The sequence below is a fragment of the Caretta caretta genome, chromosome 1 (genome assembly GCF_965140235.1).
Source record: "Caretta caretta isolate rCarCar2 chromosome 1, rCarCar1.hap1, whole genome shotgun sequence".
Classification (NCBI taxonomy): Eukaryota; Metazoa; Chordata; order Testudines; family Cheloniidae; genus Caretta; species Caretta caretta.
Genome location: NC_134206.1, coordinates 329513273 through 329535440, shown reverse-complemented (window position 1 = coordinate 329535440; position 22168 = coordinate 329513273). Strand labels below are relative to the sequence as shown.

General features: G+C 38.9%; 1 protein-coding gene across 2 annotated transcripts in view; it reads right to left on the bottom strand.

The window, feature by feature from the left end:
- RELN (reelin) overlaps positions 1–22168 on the bottom strand; it is a 468214-nt gene that overhangs the window by 13937 nt on the left and 432109 nt on the right. For both annotated transcript variants that reach the window (XM_048836399.2, XM_048836401.2), the window contains exons 50-63: positions 21795–22051; positions 20335–20489; positions 18914–19128; positions 16825–17002; positions 14228–14403; positions 12374–12480; positions 11725–11967; positions 11063–11238; positions 8317–8390; positions 7476–7637; positions 5654–5811; positions 4439–4658; positions 3234–3431; positions 2704–2802 (exon numbers count right to left, since the gene is read on the bottom strand). In XM_048836399.2, the coding sequence (XP_048692356.2) occupies positions 2704–2802; positions 3234–3431; positions 4439–4658; positions 5654–5811; positions 7476–7637; positions 8317–8390; positions 11063–11238; positions 11725–11967; positions 12374–12480; positions 14228–14403; positions 16825–17002; positions 18914–19128; positions 20335–20489; positions 21795–22051 (2418 nt within the window). The remainder of the gene's footprint in view (positions 1–2703; positions 2803–3233; positions 3432–4438; positions 4659–5653; positions 5812–7475; positions 7638–8316; positions 8391–11062; positions 11239–11724; positions 11968–12373; positions 12481–14227; positions 14404–16824; positions 17003–18913; positions 19129–20334; positions 20490–21794; positions 22052–22168) is intronic.

Sequence of the window (22168 nt, the reverse complement as noted above, 5' to 3'; positions counted from 1 at the left end):
GGAAGAGAAGAATGAGGGGGGATTTGATAGCTGCTTTCAACTACCTGAAAGGGGGTTCCAAAGAGGATGGATCTAGACTGTTCTCAGTGGTAACAGATGACAGAACAAGGAGTAATGGTCTCAAGTTGCAGTGGGGGAGATTTAGGTTGGATATTAGGAAAAACTTTTTCACTAGGAGGGTGGTGAAACACTGGAATGCGTTACCTAGGGAGGTGGTGGAATCTCCTTCCTTAGAAGTTTTTAAGGTCAGGCTTGACAAAGCCCTAGCTGGGATGATTTAATTGGGGATCGGTCCTGCTTTGAGCAGGGGGTTGGACTAGATGACCTCCTGAGGTCCCTTCCAACCCTGATATTCTATGATTCTATGATTCTATGATCAAGCATTAATAGTAATAATGGTAATAATTAACATTTATATAGAGCTTTTCATCTATACTTCTCGAAGCACTTTACAAAAGTGGTTATGTATCATTAGCCTCATTTTGAAAATGGGGGAACTGAGGTGCAGAGAGGTAAAGTGACCAGCCCAAGATGACACAATGAGGTACCAGCAGAGGTAGGAAGACAACCCAGGTCTCTCAGCTCTTATTCCTGTATCCTCATGCTATTGCCTCCCCTTGGCAATGTCTAAGCAAGAGTTGGGATTTTGAGTGTTCTGAGTTTGTGCTATAGCTGAATGTTATTTAAAAGAAATTTTTAATTATGTAATGTAGAGAATATTCAGATTAAGTACAGTTCTAACCAGTGCAGTTACAGGGAGATACAAAGAGGTTAGAACTAATTAACTACTAAATAGTACCTGCCATATGTGCCATTGTGTATAATTTTTAAATTCCTGAGAGCAGCATATCTTACCATATTGTGATTAGCAGGGTTTTTGATTTTACATCTGGCCTTTTACTAACATACTGCGATAGCTCTGTATGTACCAATATCTGCTGTGGAAGTAAACAGTTCATTTGTAATGGTCTGTCTACCTTGGGAGATTGAGAGCTAAATCTCTGACAGGCATATAGGCGCTTCTCTGAAAACCTACATCCAATATCCAATGCAGGGAGCAAAGGTTGTTCTCTCTATTCTGGCTTTGCCCAAAACCCAGAGAGGCCCTCAAAAAGTCCTCAACACGAGCAATGGGGAAGAGGAGGTGGCATGGTCTGCATATCTAATTCCTCTCCTGGACAAAGCAGATATACTATTCCTACAGTATATTTTCTATTGCTTTCTCCAGTCTAGTTTTAAATTATGGGGCTTCCACTACTTTTCTTGGGTGACTCTCCTATAGCATGACAGATTGCACTGTCAGAGGTTCTCCTGGTATTCAGCCTAAATTTTCTTCTTCCAAATTCTATCTCATTTTTCCTGATTATACTCAATGGTCAATATAATTAATGTTCAGATTGCTTTGTTTTTTTTTCTCAACTGCTTTTCTCCTTTTTTCAACTTAAAGAAAACCCCACCTTAAAGCAGAGAGAAGTGGAAATGTTGCATACGCATTGTACCTTTCCTCAGTTCAAACACTGCCCTAAATAGTTAGCCTTGGGTATTTACATTCTTAGTTATTGGGAGATGCCAAGAACCATGTCCATCCCTCTGTTCCTTCAAATTTAGGGTTAATGTTATGAAGGCAGAGCCCAGCAAGGTGTGTAAAAGCAGTGGAGCGCATACAGCTACTTAGTGTTGGGACCAGTGTGGTTTTTGGTTTGGGGTTGATATGAATGCCATGCAAGCTGGTGCGCCTCAGTGGAAAGTAGAACAGGGCTAACTAGAGATCAAGTAATCCAATTTGCTACTGTCACAAAACAATACTTGTGGTGCCTCTACTAGTTTGAATTTAAAGACAGAAACCTCATTTTTACAATTACTAAATCTGGATGTTATCCAAATCTAATTTCTATGCTGATTTTTTAAGTTTTTCAAAAAAATGAACATTTGAACCTATCTATTGGGAAGACACGCTTCTCTCTGCCAACCACTGTCAGCGATGAGTCCCAGCCCGTCAAGGCATTAGCATTTCAGCTCTACTGGAACTAAATTGTTAAAGAAAAAGCAGATAATCTCTCTGTGACGTAATACAGTAAAAACGGGTTAATATTGAGAGTGAGACCCATTTTATTAATGGGGAAATCAATATGGTGAAGACACTTTACTTGGTAAAATCTTGACAGGGGATGAATATAGAGCTCGGATCATAGGAACCTGATATAGTGAACCCTGTTTCTGAACAGTATCCTTCTTACTAAAAAAAGGAAATGAATATGGCATTAGTTGCTAATGCAATTTTTCAGAGCCTGATTCAACAACATTACTCTGTACAAAGAGCAATACAATAGACTATTTTGTATCTTTGAAAGGATGTACATCAACTTTATATGCCAGCGTAGTTGCTGAACACACACATCCTTTCAGATATCACATCATACAATATTTCAAAGACCTTGATGATTTATATGAATACACCAATATTTAAAGATGCTAAAGTCCATGCATTCCCTTCTGCATTTCTCCATGATGCACAATATGCTCCCCTGGTCTGAAACTTTATTTCTTGGTTGCCTTAATTGCTGACCTTTGCAGTCAGTGGAGAACATAAGCAAAGAATGATTTTCAGAGAACATTTCTTACTGAGTTCAACATTCATGCCGTGCTGAAGGCATTTCAACGCTTTTTGAGATGGAGATGTTATGAGGTGAATCTGATACTCACAGGACGACTTCTACATGGTCCAAAGCCCACTGGTCATGACCTGTTCCATTGTGACGGGGCTGCCACCAGCGCAGTAAGACTCCTTTCATTCGTGCCTCCCTATGGTTACAAACAGAAGTACCAGCTAGGCCTCCATACTAAGAAGGACCCTTTTCAGCCTGCCTATCTACCCCCAAAAACACTAAAAGCAAAACCAAAATATTATCCATGTGCTCCTAAACCTCAATATACAGCATTCATGAAAGAGTTAAGGGGAAACAATATAAATGCTTTTTACTTAAACAGAATTGATCCAGGAAACAAAAACAAGGTTTTGATGGTTTATTCTTTTATATTTTAAATTTAAAGTAAAGATTTTGCACTTATTTTAATGATACCAAAGGACTGCAGGCTATGGTTTTAATTATAGCTATAATTATCATCCTTTTCCTCCACTTTCCCTTGTCTCCTCTCTTTTCCTGCACAGATTCCTTTCCGCAGGAAATTTATAGTATGCATTTAGAAGTAATGTAGTGTGATTGGGTACTTACAGCGGGACATTGTAAGACACTCTTTGGGCTTGTATAAAGTCCTTTGGCTGATGCTGTGCTATTACTTGCCATGTAATTCCATTATTTACACTGTACTGGAGTAGAACTGCCTTGTCTACAGTATTAGGATCACTCAGGTTGGTATTGCAACTCTCTGTTTGTGAAATGCTTCCAATTTGTAAAACAAACATTATTTTGCTGTAAAACACAGGGAACAATGATTTTTAATGTATGTAACATGTTAAAGTAGGAGTGAAAACATTGCCAACGTGAACTTACCCTTTTTTAAAAATACAGAACTTCAAGAATAATTACTATTAGCAAACAAATAAACTGCTGTAATATCCATAAAACACAACCCCCTTTCTCAGTAAGAATATGCTTTGTTAACACTTTTCTGTTTAAACAGAATTTTAACATCCATCTGTGTAATTGGAGGCAATCAATCCATGATTACAATGTAACTGCTCAAAAGTGAGGTGTATCAAGAATGCCAAAAAGTCAAATAGGAACAGGTACAAAAAATTAAAAAGGGAAAAAACAAAGGACAAAAGAAAATAAGTGCCTTCTAAATCCTTGTTTAGGTACCTAAATAAGAAGTTAAAAGCTTAACTTTATGGATAATATTTTGGCAAATTTGTGGAAAGGCCCTAATCCTAATTTTGCCTTTTACAATTGGCCTCAGTGATAAATACAGTGTCCTATAAGCATTCCTTCTGTTAAGAACCAAACTTGACAGATTCCATTTTGTACTCTATGGCCAGAGAAACAGCAGAGATGAAAAAGGTATTCTTGTTAGCTGGTAGGTGAATGTAATTGTAGTTTACCAGGAATACCGAAAGTGGGTCTGAAATTACTGTTAGCATCCTCACTCACTAACAGTCCAAACAGTCTGGCATCCAGCCTCTGCCAATGGCCTCATCTTCAGTGCTGGCTACACATACAGTGCTCTCTTGGGTGTGCTAAAACCATCTGACCTTTCCAGCCAACAGTCACTTCCTATTCAGACAAACTCCCAGTTGACAGCTGCTAAACATTTTGCTGCCCTTAATTTTTTGCTGCTGAGAGGTGTATGCCAATCTGGGAGAGCCATCCCTATTCATCATTATCATTACAATTCTACATGCCATTTCATTTTTATAAGTAGTTACTTCTGTCCTGAGCAGTTAAGGTTGTATTTCAAATTAATAGTAAAGTGTTGTTACCTTGCTCGGGTGAGATCCAGAGGTTTAGTAATAGCTTGCCTTATTTGACATCCATTAAAGTACAGTGAATCTCCATGGGCATATGGTGCCAGCTGTCCACATCCATTCCCTATAACTCCACCCTGAATAGTTTCCCAGTTTATTTCAGTGACTCTTTCAGATTCAAAGTTATCTTTAATGTAACTGGGAAGATCATGGCTGAAAACAGAGCAGTCATCACCTAAAAATGATAAGGCGAAATTATAATACAGACAAGTATCAAAACATTGAGAAAAAATGACTGAATTCAACTGCAGATTCAACTTCTTGTAGTTACTGTCACAGGCAGGGCCCTGTGTATAATGTGACTGCACAGTGGCATACATTGCTTCCTAATTGCAGATTATGTTCAAACTGTTGTTTGACTGTGCATGAGAATCTAAGGTTTCATTTAAAAAAAATAAGGGCACGATTCTCTTCTCATTTACAGCAGTGTAATGACACTGACTCCAGTAGGATTTGCATAGTAACAGGGAGAGGAAGATCAGGACCTAAGTCTCTAGCTTTCCTGTTTGCAATGAAAACCTTCAAAATGTGAACCTAGTGTAAACCAATGCAGTTATGTCTGCCTAAGTCTGTAGGAGGCCTGAAACAATTGCTTTAATGGAAATGTCTCTAAGTCAGCCAGGACTCAATGTCATGGGGCTCAGTCCTGCAAGGTGGTGAGCAATCTGGCCCTGATCCAACAAAGCACTTAAGCAGTTAAGTGGGACTACTCATGTACTTATAAGCACACGTTTAATAGATTCGATGGCTCAGGACCCAAGTGCTGTACTTGCAGGACTGAGCCCTTACAGGTCAAAATAAAAAACTTGAATACAAACTGGAAGCCTGTGTACTCTGTGAAACGAACATAGGTGTAACACGGTCTCTGTGTGGAGAGTAAGCAGCCAGCCACATTCTGCACTTGGTAAGGTCTGAGTGGCCTTTAAGTGTAGCTCCACGTAGAATAAGTTACAGTAATTCAATCTGGAGGTAAAAAAGGGCAGGGATAGCTGTTATTCAAAGGTGAAAAGTCTTTCTATTTATGAATTTATATCTTGTCACTGGTTACTCAGGCACTCCAGTGCTGAGTTAGTATATTTGGCTGTGTCTCTATTTTATTTGTTTCATTTGAGCCAGATTAACATATTTACATACATATATATATATATAAAGGAATATAAGAAATAAAACCTTGGTATCTTTCATCACAAATGCAAATGGCTCCAGTAGTGCAATATCCGTGACCACTGCAGAGTTTAGGGCAGGCTTCTCCAATGTACACATGATCTATTGCCCAGCTTTGCTTCTCTGTTTCCTCTCCTTTCTGAATCCACCTGAACTGAGTTGCACTACAAATACCAAACATCACAATATCATATTATGTTGCAGACAGCACTTAAACATTTCTGTACAGAAACATTCAACCATATGGACACAAGTTGAAACAGAAAAAATGAATGGTAAGAACGCTAGATTTGCATTTTGGGGTGAGGCACAGAGAAGACTAAAGTGTCTTGCTCAATGTCGCACACTGAGTCAGCGAAAGAGCTCAGAGAATAGTACCCAGAAGTCCAGGCTCTCAGTTCCCAGCTTTCCCCAGAGGGCCACACCACGCTAAAGAACACCAGCACTCTTTATTCCATTGAAATGGAGTTTTATATGGATAGGCCTCATCCTGAAAACATTTACTACTCATTCTAGGGCACACTTCTGTAAGTGGTCCCACGACCTTCAGTTAAGCAGCTTTAGGATTAAACAGATAGCAGACTCTGGCTAGTCTACGCTACCAGATAGGGCTGTGATTCCCCTGCTTGTGTACACATGCTTGTGCTAACTCACAGCAAGTAGCGTGCGTGTTTACAGCAGGGAAGCTGCTGTGGCACAGGTATCGACAGCGGAGGTGCGGCTTAGCTGTGCCGAGTACGTATCTACCGGTTTCAATGAGGTTTGAACTCTGCCGTGCCGCCACTCCTGCTACCCTTTCTACTGCTATTTATACTTGTGCAATGAGACCCAGTGCAAACGTGTGTACACAACCAGGGGAGTCACACCCCTGGCTTGTGCCGTAGACAGAGCCTCTGGCTAAGATCCCCAAAAATAGAAGTTACGCTCCTAAATGCACACTTAGACACTTTTGTGATTTTCAAAAGCTTTGTGAACCCAACAGCTCCTAGGAAGATAACCTGGAGCTGTTGAGTGCTCAGCATCTTCAAAAATCAGTTTCCAGGAGATGGGTTTAGAAGCCTAATTTCAGATTTCTATTTTTGAAAATACTGCCCTGAGTCTAAAGCAGCAGTTCTCAAACTGTGGGTCCGGACCCCCTTTGAATGGGGTCACCAGGGCTGGCTTAGACTTCCTGGGGCCCAGGGCTGAAGCTCAAGTCCCACTGCCAAGGGCCAAAGCCTGAGGGCTTCAGCCCTGGGCAGCAGGGCTCAGGTTGCAGACCCCTTGCCTGGGGCTGAAGCCCTTGAGCTTCAGCTTTGGCCCCCCTGCCCAGAGTGGTGAGGCTCGGGCTTTGGCCCCCCCAACTTTGGGTAGTGGGGCTTGGGCGGGGTCAGGCTTCAGTTCCCTTTCCTGGGGTCGTGAAGTAATGTTTGTTGTCAAAAGCGGGTCATGGTACAATGAAGTTTGAGAACACCCGGTCTAAAGATTTACATTGGTCTACAATTATAAATCCCAACCCAGAAAGCACTTACTACCAATATTAGTGCTTGCTAACATGACTACCCTGATTGGCTTCAATGGACTACTCAAAGTAATAAGTGTTTGCAGGATGAGGCCTTATGATTGTGTCACAATGGCAATCTTTAGCCTGAATATCATGGGTATTTAATACTTGGCAGTAGCAGTTTTTATTAAAGAAAAGCAACTTCAAAGGTGTCCATTATGTATCATTTCCATGTTCAGACAAAAGAGAGACACTTTACATTCACCAGTTGTTCCATACTAACAGTGCCAGCTAGACAGATGAAGTTTGATATCTCCAAAGTGAGCTGACCTTTTGGTAACCTACCTGGAGGAGACATGATCAGGCAGCTGGATAGTTATTCTTTTCCATGCGGAGCTGTTGACGGAGTTATAGATGGTAGCTTCATGGAATTGAAATGGGGAGCAGCCAATGCTATTAGATGAGGAAGGAAGACACTGCGTCTGGACAAGTTGCCATGAATCTGTCCTGTAGGAAGCAAAGAAAATATGTTGTTAGAACAACTGAAAATAATAATGAAAGGGAAGTTAGCAACATACTAGAGGTCATGGCAATATTTCTTTTTAAAAAACCACAAATGGTCTTCAGCAATAATTTCCATGCACTGTAATCACAAATAGAGTATGAAAGTCTGCAAACTCTCCCATGGTAACCTCCCACAGGGTGGAAATGCTGTGATACATCTGTGCAGGTAAGGGGATTTGGGAAGCAGGGACCAGGAGCCCCTGTGACCTGACATTATAGGTTATGACTGAGAATTCTTTTCCTTAGTCCTTCCCTTTAGAGGTCAGAGAAGAGCCCTTTTATACTGGATTTGCTCCATGGTCTTGTTTTCACCCAAAAGGCATTTAAGCTCAAAATACAGTCCAACTTTTTGAAGTAATTCATATATCCTATTATTCTACATTGCAGAAAACAATAATGTCACCAGTTAAACTACAAATTAGCATCACAAGGCTTCTAGTACAGCATAGCTTTAGCCCAAAATTTATAGTCCTTTATCAAAGAGCACGACATACTAAAACAAGAGATACTTCGAAGACATTTGTGTGTGTGTGTTTACCAGCAATATGCTCATTAGCTGTAACTCCAGGTACAGTGTCATTGGTCTTGCAATATCTTGGGGTAAATGATCGAGACAGCTTACCTGGCATCCTTGGTGTATTCCAGCATTACAGAGTGCAGGTCACCACAAGAAGTTGCCTCACAACCCACCACAATCTGAAACACAAATAAAATGGATCAGGTACTGCTAGATCAGGGAGATCCAACGGACATTTAATGGAATACCTAATGAACTGTCGGTTGCCCTTTCTTTCTAAAGATACAGAATTAGAAGACTGCAAACTTAGATCTAACACCCCGCCCCAACAAAAACACACTAAAAACTAAAGTGTGCACCACTTCAAACTTTGCTGCCTTTGTGGATCTTTGCATAAGACTGGGAATATTAATAATGATATCTGGGTCTTTTTATACCATGTAACCTGAGACTAATGTCCATCTTTTGTATTCTAATGTACAATAATAAAAAGGGAAGTGCCATTCTAGGTACTAGAGCTTAGAATGCATTTGGAACTAGGGGTAAAGATTTTCAACAACAGGTGCCTAACATTAGGCTCCTAAATCATGTAGACACTAACATGAATAGTTAGATTTTCAAAGTTCTTGGCACCCTGCAGCTCCTATGAAAGTCAATGTAAACTGCTGGATGCTCAGAACTTTTGAAAGTCAGGTCACTTATTTAAGTGCCTAAATATGGATTGAAGAACTTAACTTTAGGTAACTATTTATGAAAATCTTGGCCTGCACAGTTTGGTGTATACTCAGGTTCATCGGGTTAAATCGTTTTAAAAGGCTTTGTAAACAGAAATGTGCTGTATGTTTGAGGAAATAAACAGATGACTCCTCTTAACATTATGTGATGCTCAAGTTCAGAGACTTCAGTATACTTGACATATTACTGAATGGCTAACAAACAGAAACATCTGACTTTGAGCAGCTTCAAAACCTGTGCCCTCACTGCAGCTGTACAGGAGAACTGAATCCTTAGTTTAGAAATAACATCTGTAGCAGTAAGGAGAGCCCAGAAAATATAGGAAAGTCAGGAGCAAAATTTAGCCAAGGGAAGAGAACTTAATAATATGAATGTACCATCTCGTCTGGATCAACACAAATCACACCCACTGAAATCTAGATAAAAGATGGCTGATTGAGTAAGCTGACCGCCTGTGAAGCTGATATACAAGGCTTTCTACACCCTTTGTATACAATAGTAACAGTAGGTAAAATTCATCCCTGGGGTAACTTTGAAGGTGGTGGATTGTGTGTGTGTGGGTCAAATGCTGTGAGGGAGTGGATTACAGACATTGAATCTAAGGTCAGGTCCACGCTTATGTTCATCTAACTTACGTAGCTCAGGGGTATGAAAAAGATTCACCCCCACCCAAGCGATGCAAGTTTCATGCTATCCACACTGGTGCTATGTCAGTGGGAGATGCTCTCCTGCCAACATAGCCTCCACTTCTTGCCGAGGTGGAGTAATAATGTCGACAGGAGAGCGCTCTCCCATCGGCATAGCGCGTTCTTCACCAGATGCGCTACAGTGGTGCAGCTGCATCAGTGCATCTGTGCCGATGTAGTGCTGTAGCGTAGAATTGCCCTAAAACTGGCAATGGCTGTGTGAGAAGATGAAGGTGTTAATTTGTGGCAGAAATGGAAAACAGAGTGTTTAACTTAAAAACAACAATAAAAGACCAAGAAGCAAATGTAACTAGGAAGACACATATGTCTATCAGCCTATCGCTTTGCTCATATGTTACATCCTGTCTTTGTTTTTTAAGCCTGTGTGCTCTTTGGGTCAGGGTCTTCTCTTTTGTTTGTAAAATGCCTAGCAGATTTTGAGCACTACTGCAATACAAAAAAGTAATAGCAATAATAATTTAATAGCTACATTGTATTGATTATAAAATGTGTTGGCCTCATTCAAAAATCCAGCTAAAAATCAAGAGTAACATCAAGTGGTGCTTTGCTGATTCTCTGGGCCATTTTTCCATGACAGATGACCAAGTAACAAAAAGGGCTATTACTTTTAGCACCTTCAGATTTTCAATATATTTCATTAGTTATTTTTCTGCCCAACTCTGACTCTGTCTCTCCTTTTCTGCCTGTTCCTTGGTAGGAATTGTTTCTTTCTTCTCAATGCTCATTTGGTAGGCAATGGCATGCACATTCCCCAGATCTCCATCTTACTGGACTTACTAATCTTGCCTTAATGTTCAGTTTCAGTCAGTCTTTGTCTCCCTGTCCCAACCACCCAGCAGCTGCTATTATAATGACATCTCACTTAGATATGAGAATAAGAATAGTTGTTCTGCATAAGACCGAGTTGCCACTCACTTCAGTAGAGAGCAATCAGGCAATCAATACCTCTAGCAACCCCGAGGAAAGGGACAGTCATTCCATTCTGGCTTGAAATAACATTTATGCAGAGACAAGGGGTGAGGTAATATCTTTTTTGTTGGACCAACTTCTCTTGGTAAGTGAGACAAGTTCTGAGCTTAACACAGAGGTCTTCTTCAGGTCTGTGTAAGCTCTAAAGCTTGTCTCTCTCACCAACAGAAGTTGGTCCAACAAAAGATGTTACCTCACCTTGTCTCTCTACTACCCTGGAATCAACATGGCCACCACATTGCATACATTTATGCAACCATTCTGACCCCATGTTTTTTATTCTATTACTGTATTTCCTGGCATTCCAACAAACAAGTTATTAAATATTTAACAGACTACTGAATTTTATATTCTACTTGAAACTGTAATAAATTCCACAGACAAATTAGGTGAATTTTTATTGTATGCTTTACTTTGGATAAAGAGAATGTTTTCCTTACTTTAAATTGCATCATGTATCCTGGCTGTATAATGAGCTCCCTGGAGGACAGGATATTGTGTGTGTTGTCCTTTTTTTTATTTGGCCAGTAGAGGTGAAATGAGGGGTTGCCACAGAATCCGGCAGTCCTGACTGCATTAGGGTAAAAACTCCAGTTTTCTTCATGGGAAGTTCCTTCTATTAACGTGAGTTACATACAATTACTGGAATGTCTCAGCAAACATGTAGGCTTAGTATTGAATCCACAGAGTCATTATGTACAACATTTTAATGATATATGGTAAATAAGTAACAAAGAGTCTTAGTTAAAGTGTCAGCCCTAGTCAGATAGTTTAAATTGATTTCAATACTAGCATTTTTTAAAAAATATGGCATAGTGGGAATTTCCAAATCCAGGTAGTTAGATGAAATAAACTGAACTGTCCTATAACTGTTTGGATTTAAAAAAAAATCATAGTGAAATAAAAAATAATCCTTAAAATGAACATAAGCAATAAAATATCAACCTTGTAATTGTTTATAAAAAGAAAACAATGTACAGTTGAAAAATAAATTAAAATGTGCATTTGAAAGACCTTCAGTTAAGAATTGTTTAGTTCAATAAACAGGCTGACACAGGCTTCTTAAATCAGATAAGAGAATGCTTGTTACATCCTTCCTTACCATCATCAAATGTATCTACTAGTTGACTGGGATTGATCTCAGCACCTCCAACTAGTATGTCATCTAGTGCCCACTGAGCACGGTCAGAGCCTGAAACCACAATTCCATTGCTCATCACAAAAGGTTGCCACCAGCGCAGGCGAGTTGTATTGGTCAGAGCGTGCTCTGGGAGAAGTATGTAGTCATGTCTGACCGAGATGTATTTCTGATAATCCATCTCATGAAGCAAAATCCAAGATATGCCTATCATGAAAGGATTCAGGATTAGTAAAACAACATAAGGTAGAAATTGTCTAAAAATTAATGGAAGGTAATAGAAAGTCATAAGATAATATCTATGATCTGCTGGGAAAACCTTAACTTCTAATACTATTGCTACTCATGTGATTAGCCAAACTAAAGTCAATGGGATTATTTATTTGAGTATAAGTACCAGGACTGGATCTAGTTTCTTTTGAAACAAAGACAATTTAATATGAGGGGAAAATACACTTTAATATTAATATTAGATTATATAATATAAGATTATAGTTCTGAATAATTAACCCTAAATATTTAAGTTAGATCTAATTCTGCATACTTCTCAAACATGACGGTGTTTGAATATACTCAAAAAGTTTGTTCGGATGCAACTAAAATGTTGACTTGCCTCCATCAATTGAATAGTCTAACAGAACTCCCTCCTTCCTGCACGTCGGTCTGTGGCATGTTGTCATGTTGTTTTCACTTCCAATTCTTCCCCAGTACTGTAGAAATCTGAAGGAAAAAATGTTGGTAGTTACTCACAGAATACCGTGTACCCTACAATATGGAAGATTTGTTGCCAAACACAGTTCAAGAGATTTGTTTTCTGCCAACAAATAGATTGAAAATGCTCAATATACTAAAATGTTTTATTAAAGAAAAGTGATGTTTACTTAGGGCAAAATTTTCAAAAACAAGTGTCTGAATAAATCCTGCAAAATATGCATCTGTAGGTGCAAACAGGCAATCATGTGCACAAAAAATATTAATTTGTGTGTGCAATTAAACAGGGAAACCAGGGAACTGAATGAAAATAAGAAGTGATTTCAGTAAAACACAAGGAAGGGAAGTGAAGAGCTACATACAAAAATTAAAAAATTCAGCAGAAGGAGTGAGACCTTATTTAAAGTGATAGACTGAGGTGGGCAGATGAAACTAACATGCTATTGTCTCCTGTATCTTATGGGCCATATTCTTAGCTGCCATACATTGGCAGAGCTTTACCTACTTTAATGGAGATATGCTACTTTACACCGTCTAAAGTTCTGGACACACATGTGTACACAAGCTGCACATCTAATATATCTAGCTTGTGTATGTTAAACAATTAAGGTAAAACCTTTGTAGCTAATGAACAAGAGGTAATATTTCACAGCTGTCTTGTCGCCGGGCAATTCAATGTTATCACAATAAATATACTGCTGAGCAATATGAACTGTTAAAAGCCAACCCCAATCCTGCAAGACTTTAAGCACATTATTTTTTACATGTTCCCATATTTCAATAGGACTACTTAGCCAGGAAAAGCCAGTCATGTGTGTAAGTGTTGCCAGGACTGGGCTCTTTGTTACCAATTACCACTGAGAATTGTTTCTTTAAATATCTGGCAAATCCATTGCTTTCCCATACTCCTCTGATTTGGGGTGAGGAGAGACCTCAGGAGGAGGTTCCCTGGGCCATTTTGAAGTGTTAAATGCTTCATATTCACTTTACAGAAGCCTCATGATAGGCTTGAATTAGCTGCTATGTACCAGACCTTGATGCAAAGGAGGGAGTCTCTTGAATTATTTTTGAATATTTGTCTTCCTTCAACACAATGCATACCCCTCCCAGCTACAACAATGTATGGGATTACATCCAGTTCCCCTGTAGTCCAGCATTACTAAATATAATTTGTATTTTTGAGGTAAACAACTTTGCTTGGCTATTTAAAAAAATTTGTTTTTAGTGCTTGTGAAATATGCCGGTGATACACGCCTGGAGACCAAAATCTTCTGCAGGTGCATACCCATTTAGTTCTGAGCTTTTCTGCTGAGACTAGCAACCCATGTACCAACTGTGGTGGTGAGGTTGTGATATAGTTACCCGTACACTAAAGACTATACTGAGACCACCAATTCATCACTACTCTCCCACACTTTTGTCTGTAAATTGTCTGTTTAGATTGTAAACTCGGTAGGTTAAGAACCTTCTCTTACATATATCTACAAAGCAGCAAGCATACTGCGGGTGTTACACAAATAATATATTAACATAACTCACTGCATACAGTCAGCGAAAAGTCCCCTATTGACCGTAAGAATAAGAACGATTTGTCACTGCCTACCTGAGCTGACTCTACTCTGGTGGTGGCCCATGCATAAAAAGGCTCCATTTCCTATTATCTGAACTGTCTCATCTCCTGTTCTGTTATTATTTAATGAAGCCCTCCATTACAATCTATTAGCTATGTCAAATTCTACTGGGTAACATGACATACTTGGCACCCCTCAAATCCAGGTCTTGAGTGACAGCTTGCCTCACGGTATCACCTCCAAAATACAAAGCTGTTTCCTCTGCTAGAATCCCACATTCAGTACAGGTGTTTCCACCTTCCAAGGACATCCATAAATCTGGTTTAATTTCTTCATTGTCAAAGCGCTCCTTTAGGAAAGTCTGCAGGAAGGAATGTGAGGAACAACATCTGAGGAACAACCATGAAGAGGCATCATACTCTTTAGCTTTTCTAATGAACCCAGCTAGAACTGACTTTCTGAGTATGTTTAAGAGAGACAAGTTAGATGAGGTAATATCTTTTATTGGACCAACTTCTGTTGGTGAGAAAGACAAGTTATCGAGCTACACAGAGCGCTTCTTCAGGTTCACGTAACTCCAAAGCTTGTCTCTTTCTCCAGCAGAAGTTGGTCTAGTAAAAGATGTTAGCTCACCCACCTTGTCTCTCTTAAACATGGCTATGATAACACTGCAAACATAAGTATGTTTAAAATACTCATGTAAACTGTAAAATGTTTTTTGCTTTTTTTGTGTGTGAGTTAAGGGTCACCAGCCTTTTACAGACACAATAGCTTTGTGGGCACAAATAGGGTCATTTAGATGTTCAAATGCCTGATATATGGGAACAATTACTATTTGCAATTATTTGCTTTGTGGTAGTGCCCAGACACACAATTAGAATCAGGGCTCCGTTGTGCTAGATGCTGTACAAGTATACAGTGACACATGGTCCCAGCCTTGCAGAGCATATAAGCATGTAGTCAGACATCTAAAACGACATTGACTGTATCAGTGCACAATTGTGAACCCAAAACTTGAAATTATTACCACCTGCAACACTGAAGCAGGCCAGGTTGAGGCCCTACTGAGAGGAAAATTGAGCCCTAAATATTTAAAAATAGGTATATACTGACCAGTGCTGTGCAGCTACTAAATATATATATATTCACAAACATTACTTTGAATATTATTTATTTTGATGGAATTCGTGACCCTTTTTATATTCTTCCCACAAGTACTTGTACAAGTGATGTGTTGGCCACAAGAGTGAATGTGGAAAGTGAAAGTCTTGGATTACTTGTGAATATATGTTTATGTAATGGTTTGTGTCACGGGTATTTGTACAAAGCCCAGATGGGAATCTCTCTAAGTTCCATCTTCCTATTTATAAAAGTTTTAGTCAGTTAATCAGGGAGCTGAAATAATATCAGGGATGAAATCCTGGCCCCAGTGACACCAATGGCAGAACTCCCATTGACTTCAATGGAATCAGGATTTCACCCTATATTAAATACTAGTCACACATCATCAATAAAAAATAACAAATAGATGAAGACATAGATGAAGGGATTAGTTTACAAGCCACCCTTAAATGATCTAGAGCTGCCTCTGTTTCTACATTCCACCATGTTAGTTGGGTGTGTTGCAAGAGTCACCTCTTCTGGCAGGATAACAAAAGCAATGGCCTGTAAAATGGCTGTATCAGTAATGTTCTGCAAGTAAATCCTTAAATTGAATATATGAGAAGTAAATGGCTTTAATCTTAGTGGAAAGGAGGGAAATTGATCCATTTCCTGTAGCGATGTGGTACTAATTTACATTTATGTAACTGGTACCTTAAAATACTACTAGTACCACTACCACTACCAATAGTAATAAATAAGAATACCAATAATTCAAGTAGCACTTAAATTCACATCTTGTGTGGTTTGCATTTCCTTTGGAAAAAATGTGGTTCAACCAACGTCTCTCTTCTGTAGATTATGTACAGACAACATCATGTATAAATGTGGTTCAGGAAACCTGAGCAAGGGGAATGCTGTAATTTTAATACAGTTTGGGAATTCTTAAAGTTTTTCCCTCAAAATATAAAACAGTATTTTAAATTGGAGACACCTGCTCAAGTCCTAAAAGCATATTTTTGCCTACACTGTACTCTTTTGCTGTATGTCTGGGCCTGTTACACACCATCATCTCACATCTAAATATCTTCAGCCACACAAATACCATTTCACCTTTTGTTGCAGTAAGGTATTAACCTGGGATGTAGAGTACAACTGTAGAAAATTAAAATTACATGAAACTTTATAAGTTCCTTAAATTAATTTCATATCGTCTGGAGTTCAGTGCCTTGTTTACTTGTGTCTCCCTCTTTATTATAAAGATGAGTTTTCGATACTTGGTCTTGGTAAATTTGCAACAGCAGTTGTATCCAGGAACTAACAGCAGGTTTATTAGTAGTGTATTTGAGAACTGTTTTGTTCATTTACACATAGCAGCAATTTACTGCAACTGGTAAACAGCAGTTTCATGTTTTTTTTCACTTCAGAAGGAAAAGATAGTGTAATTATTGGTGTTAGTGATAAGGTGATATTTCTTTAGAATACAGAAATGATATATTTTTAAATAGATGATCCAGAGCTGTACAGTTCAGATCTGAATGTAGATTTGAGGATCTCAAAAGTCTGAGAGGAGTCAGACCCCAAGTTCCAGTTGGAGTGCATCTCTGTTTTTTTTAAAGCTCTATTGATTCAATTTTTTTGTAACAAACTTTTGCAGTACTACCATATGCATTTAAGTTACCTTTAAAGTTTGAGTCAAGTAGCAGTTTGGACCAGAGTACCCCGGATCACAGATGCACTGTTTTTTCAGGCAGTCGCCATGGCCCCTACAGTTGTCCAGACAACCAGGTCCCAGATAGAAATTTTCAATGGCCCACTGAATATCTGAGTACTTCTGATAGAACCTAAACCTCACTGGACTGTACATACAAGAATGAAGAAAAACAGATACAGGTAAAAAGATAACTTTACACAAATGAAAAATGTACACTACATACATATGCTTATGAACAGCACTTCATGGGGTAACATATCATAAGACACTTTTGTAGCAGGAGATATGTTAATTAAAATGTTTCTATAGGGCATATTAGTCATTCCTCTAATTGACACTGATCATTCCATTTTAACATGTTGTTATTTAAACTATACTAGATTATAACTAAATAAAATGCACATTTCTTGTTTTCAGTTTAAAGAAGTTTTATTTTCTTTTAAAGCAGAAAGAGATGTTTCATCTGAACTCCAGTATAAATCTTCTGTTTTAGGCCCGAATCCTGTGAGTAGCCCCACTGAACACAATGGGACTATTCATGGCATAAAATCAGACACATTTAGGATCAGAGCCTTTTAAAATGATGCTTAGCATTCTTCGTAGGAATCCATTTTATGTCCTGTATAAAAGATCACATAGAATATGTGGGCTAGATCTGTGAGAGCCACTGTCAACAGGTTACAGGAAAAAATATTCTATTCTAGTTTCTTCTGAGATGATTTAATTTTAAAAGGATTATTCAAATAATGCAATTCATAGTGCTTAATACTAGAAAAATATATTGTTGCAATATGTACAGATAATTCGGGTAGCATTTTTCACTGTCTAAAGTCAAAATTCCCCCTGTAATTCAGTTTGGGTCTCTGGACAGATTGGAATATGCAGTACAGCTCTGAACTGCAGATAAGAAAGGATAATTTTGCAATTTGTTCAGACCATGAATCATTCTTAAGTTTCGTAGAAAAAACCCCAGGTGATTTTCATTATCACTCTGTTGCCCTATGTTTATAGAAAGCCAAATCTCTTCTATCCTTTCTTTGAAAGAATGGAAGTGCATCATCCAGCAAAACTGTATTAAGGAGAAGAGAGAAGCCACAAAGAAACATGAAATCTGATATGGATCTCTTGTTTCTAGGGTGGCATGGGCTGGAGTGCTGCAAAAGCAGATTACTCGGTTGCTGGGACGGAAGAATTTTGCAGTGCTTTTCAGCAAACTCTTCTGGAGCGCAGCTTTGAAGAGAACCTCTTCCAACCCTTTTGCGTAAGAGAGAAAGTTGCTATGGTATGGGCACATTGAAAAAAAGAACAGGAAAAAATGGGAGGGGGGGGGAAGTTCTTGAACTTCGGAGGACGTCCTAGGAAAAAAAATGATGTCAGTAGGAACATAAATACCCAGTCACTCTGAAGAGTGGTTCAACTTTGAAAAGTGACTGTAAAGATTGCATCCTAAGAGTCCCTGTTCATTCTGTTTCCATGTCACGTTTACTCATCTTACAAGTAAATAACTCCCCCCATCCCAATTTCTAGCTCTGTAAACTCAACCAAGTATCTTAAACCAAAATTGTGCTCTTTCTGGCTCACCATAAAGATTCATTGGGCCAAACTCTGCCCTTAGTTACAGCCGTGCACCTCTATTGCCTGAAAACATATGCAATTAGAATCTAGTTAAAAATGCCACTGGTGTTGCCAGAATAGAATCCAGCCCTTTCTCACAGAGCAATGTTGGTCCTGCATGTCAAACAGGAGCCAATAATGAATAAACCCCTTTTTAAAATCAGTCAGCATTTAGGACTCCGAATAGACAAAGGGGCCCCAATTCAGCAAGATTCTTAAGCACATGCCGTACTTTAAGCACATGAATAGTTCTGTTGATATTAATAGGACTACTCGGGGTTCTTAAAATTAGGTCTATGCTTATGTATCTTGCTGACCTGAGGCCATGGAGCAGATCTTTTGCATAAGGAAGTGTACACATAGCCATGGTTTTCAGACTATTTAGTCCTCCTTTAATTCTGTGCTGAACCCAAGGTAATGTGAGTAGTTGTTTCATACTTACTTGCCCACTAGGTTTTCAGGCAGTGAATAAGTTATCCTTTTCCATCCTTTTGTTGGAAAGAAGACAGAGGGCTGTGAAATACTCCCAGAGCATTTTGGATCTGCAGGTAAGCACTGCGGAACTAAATAGCTCCAACTCACACCAAAGTCAGTGGAATATTGCACATGGACTTGATTCTGTGCAATTTTTTCTGAAGTTTTACATCCAACAGAAATCTAATATAGATAAAAAGCATATGTAAGTTGGTATTGTAACAGTTCTTAGTATCAATAAAGAGCTGGAGGGATGATTACAGTTTAAAGATTTTTCAGCAAGAAAGTTGACTGGAGATTATGCTGTAAGTTACACTAGTAACAGTTAGCAGCACTCATATAGCACTTGCCATCCATAGATCTCATCATTAATCCCAATGTGCAAATGGGGAAACTGAGTCCAAAATCCTACTACAAATCAGTGGACCCTGATCTCATGACTCCCAAGTCTGGTGCATTATCCACCAAATCAGAGTACCTCCCACGCAAGCTGCACTCATCCTATTACCATCCCACTACAGCAAAAGTTAAGATACAAATATTTCACAGAGGAATGTATAATAAAGGGTGACATTTCCTCCTTAGTGAAAAGTCCTGTGCAAGGTCCCTCACATCACTTAACCCTTGTGGATGTTCTATGTGGGAAACATGGGCAGACAAGCTGCAGAGGGCTCCTAAGCAACTTCTGTATGTTGGTAGAGCCTCTCTATGCTGGGTTCAGGTAGTCTGGTCTATAGGAGGCCATATGGGGCAGGTTTGACAGGGGTGCACTGGAACTGTACTTACACTGATTCAGTAGCTCATTAAAGGGATGTGGAAGGAAAGTGGCTGCTTTTTCAACCCATATGTTGGAACAATGACCATACAGGAGGCGTAGCTGTATTCTAGCGCCACAGCCTGTTAGTGGGCTCACCCAACCCCCAAGGAGCAAACAACATGAAGCTCAATTACTCCAAATTTGTATGGTAACAAGTAAATTATACTGATGTGTAAATTTTGGTTAGCTGTCACTTCACTAATCATATATGACAAAACACACTTGGTGTATCTGTAGCAAATCCCATAGCTGCATCATGTTCTCACACCTACACCATCAGAAACAGAACTCAGGATTATCTTTGCACCCTGTCAGTAACACCAACTCAGGATTATCTTTGTACCCTGTCAGTAACACCAACACCAACCAACAGCCTGCTTGTAGGTCACCACTGGAGGGTAACAATAACAATACGTGAGCAGCGCCACGGGCCTTTCAGCAGGGGACAGTGGTGCAGACATCCTGGTCTATGCAACACATATCAGGCCGTTTCCTGTAAATCTGTCCTGCTCTGAGGAAAACAGGCTGTTTTAGAATAATTATGCATAATATTTTGATTATAAAGATTTTACCTTGAATTGCATAATCCAGCCTTCTGTAGGAGTTAGGTCATGGGTGACCGCATAAACTTCTCTGCCATCATGGCTACCGCAGATCATAACACCATCAGGAGAGTCACAGAATCTTTCAATTGAGCAATCATCATGGAACAGCCAATGTTCATTCACTTGAAAATAAATATTAAAGTCAATATTGTATAACTGCAACATTACATAAAGAAAACAGTAAACAGTGTTAACCACTAAGGATGAGCAATGGATTAAGTCTTTAACTATGTACAAACTATTTAGTATTGTTCTTTACAAAATTCCAGAGTACTTTAGTATTCATCATTCCCATATGTCTATACTTAACATTCAGAACAGCCCATGCTATTCTCTGACCATAAACCTGTTTACATAATTTTTAATGGTAGGTTTCAGAGTAGCAGCCGTGTTAGTTTGTATTTGCAAAAAGAAAAGGAGGACTTGTGGCACCTTAGAGACTAACCAATTTATTTGAGCATAAGCTTTCGTGAGCTACAGCTCACTTCATCGGATGCATCCGATGAAGTGAGCTGTAGCTCACGAAAGCTTATGCTCAAATAAATTTGTTAGTCTCTAAGGTGCCACAAGTACTCCTTTTATAATTTTTAATGCATAAGAATTAAGGACCTGAGAATTGCTCACAATGTTTTGCAATTATGTGGCATACATGACATTGCTGTCTTATTATATAATAATAAGATACTAAATAATATTCTCTTTTTAAAACAAATTTAAGCTCCTGCAATTGACTCTGTGGGCAAACCCTTGTAAATTGAATGGAGATCTGTGAATGCAGAAGTCTGCAAATGTGGAGTCAATTGCACAATCAGAGCATGTGTGACCTACACAATACCATAATATCTTCAACTAATTAGTCCCACTAGCATGCACAAATATTTCCTTATTTATATTTTACTAGCTATAACTCAACAACTTAATCTGCTGGGTAACTATTTAAAAAATCGTTGCTAGCAAATATCTGCAAAATAGGAAACAAATACGCAGAGTAGGAAATCCTTTTAGAATAATGTGGCATTCAGTCAAATAACATTTGTTCTTGGAAACAATAACATAAAATTCTGCTGTGCTACGGGTGCAGTAATAAGAAAAAATATCTAGACAATTCTTTTTCTTTAAAGAGAAATGTCTCATAAGTGAATTCATTAGTAAGAAACCATTTTGTATAAATTAATGGTTATCTGAAAAACTGACTGCAAGATTTCTTTAAAAATTGTATTTCCTCCCCCCCCCATATTTACTTCCCCCTTTCCCTCCATGCACAGTTTGTAGTTTTAAAAGCAGTTTGTTACATGTTGTTGGTTAAAAAAAAGGTACAGTACAGGGACTGGCTCTGACATTCATTGTGGTGAGACCAACAAGATCAGATTTAGAAGTAGCTGTACTGACTTCCTGCTCTTTGGCTCTGATCGATATCAAACTTTTACCTGTCGTTTTGTCTTCTGTAAACATATCAAAAGCGATCCTTCCAGTGGGTCCTGCATCTGCAGGAGAACGTTCGTGTTGTGGGAGTGGAGCACTGCTAAAAGTGTCTAACAACACTGTCCTCTGATCAGCAGAGCCAGATATCAGCACATTGTCAATAGCCCAGTCATTCTGATCTAAGCCATCATGTTTAGGTTGCCACCAGCGGAAACGGGTTCCGAGAGCTTTGGCCTCATGAGGGAGGAGAATGTTCACAAAGCTAAAATATAATAATGGAGATAAGTCATGTGACAGCCATATCTTAATCTCTTGAATTTTGAAAAGAAAAAACAAAGTTTTAAATAAGGTGAATAGGGCTTTTAAACAACGTTGGGCC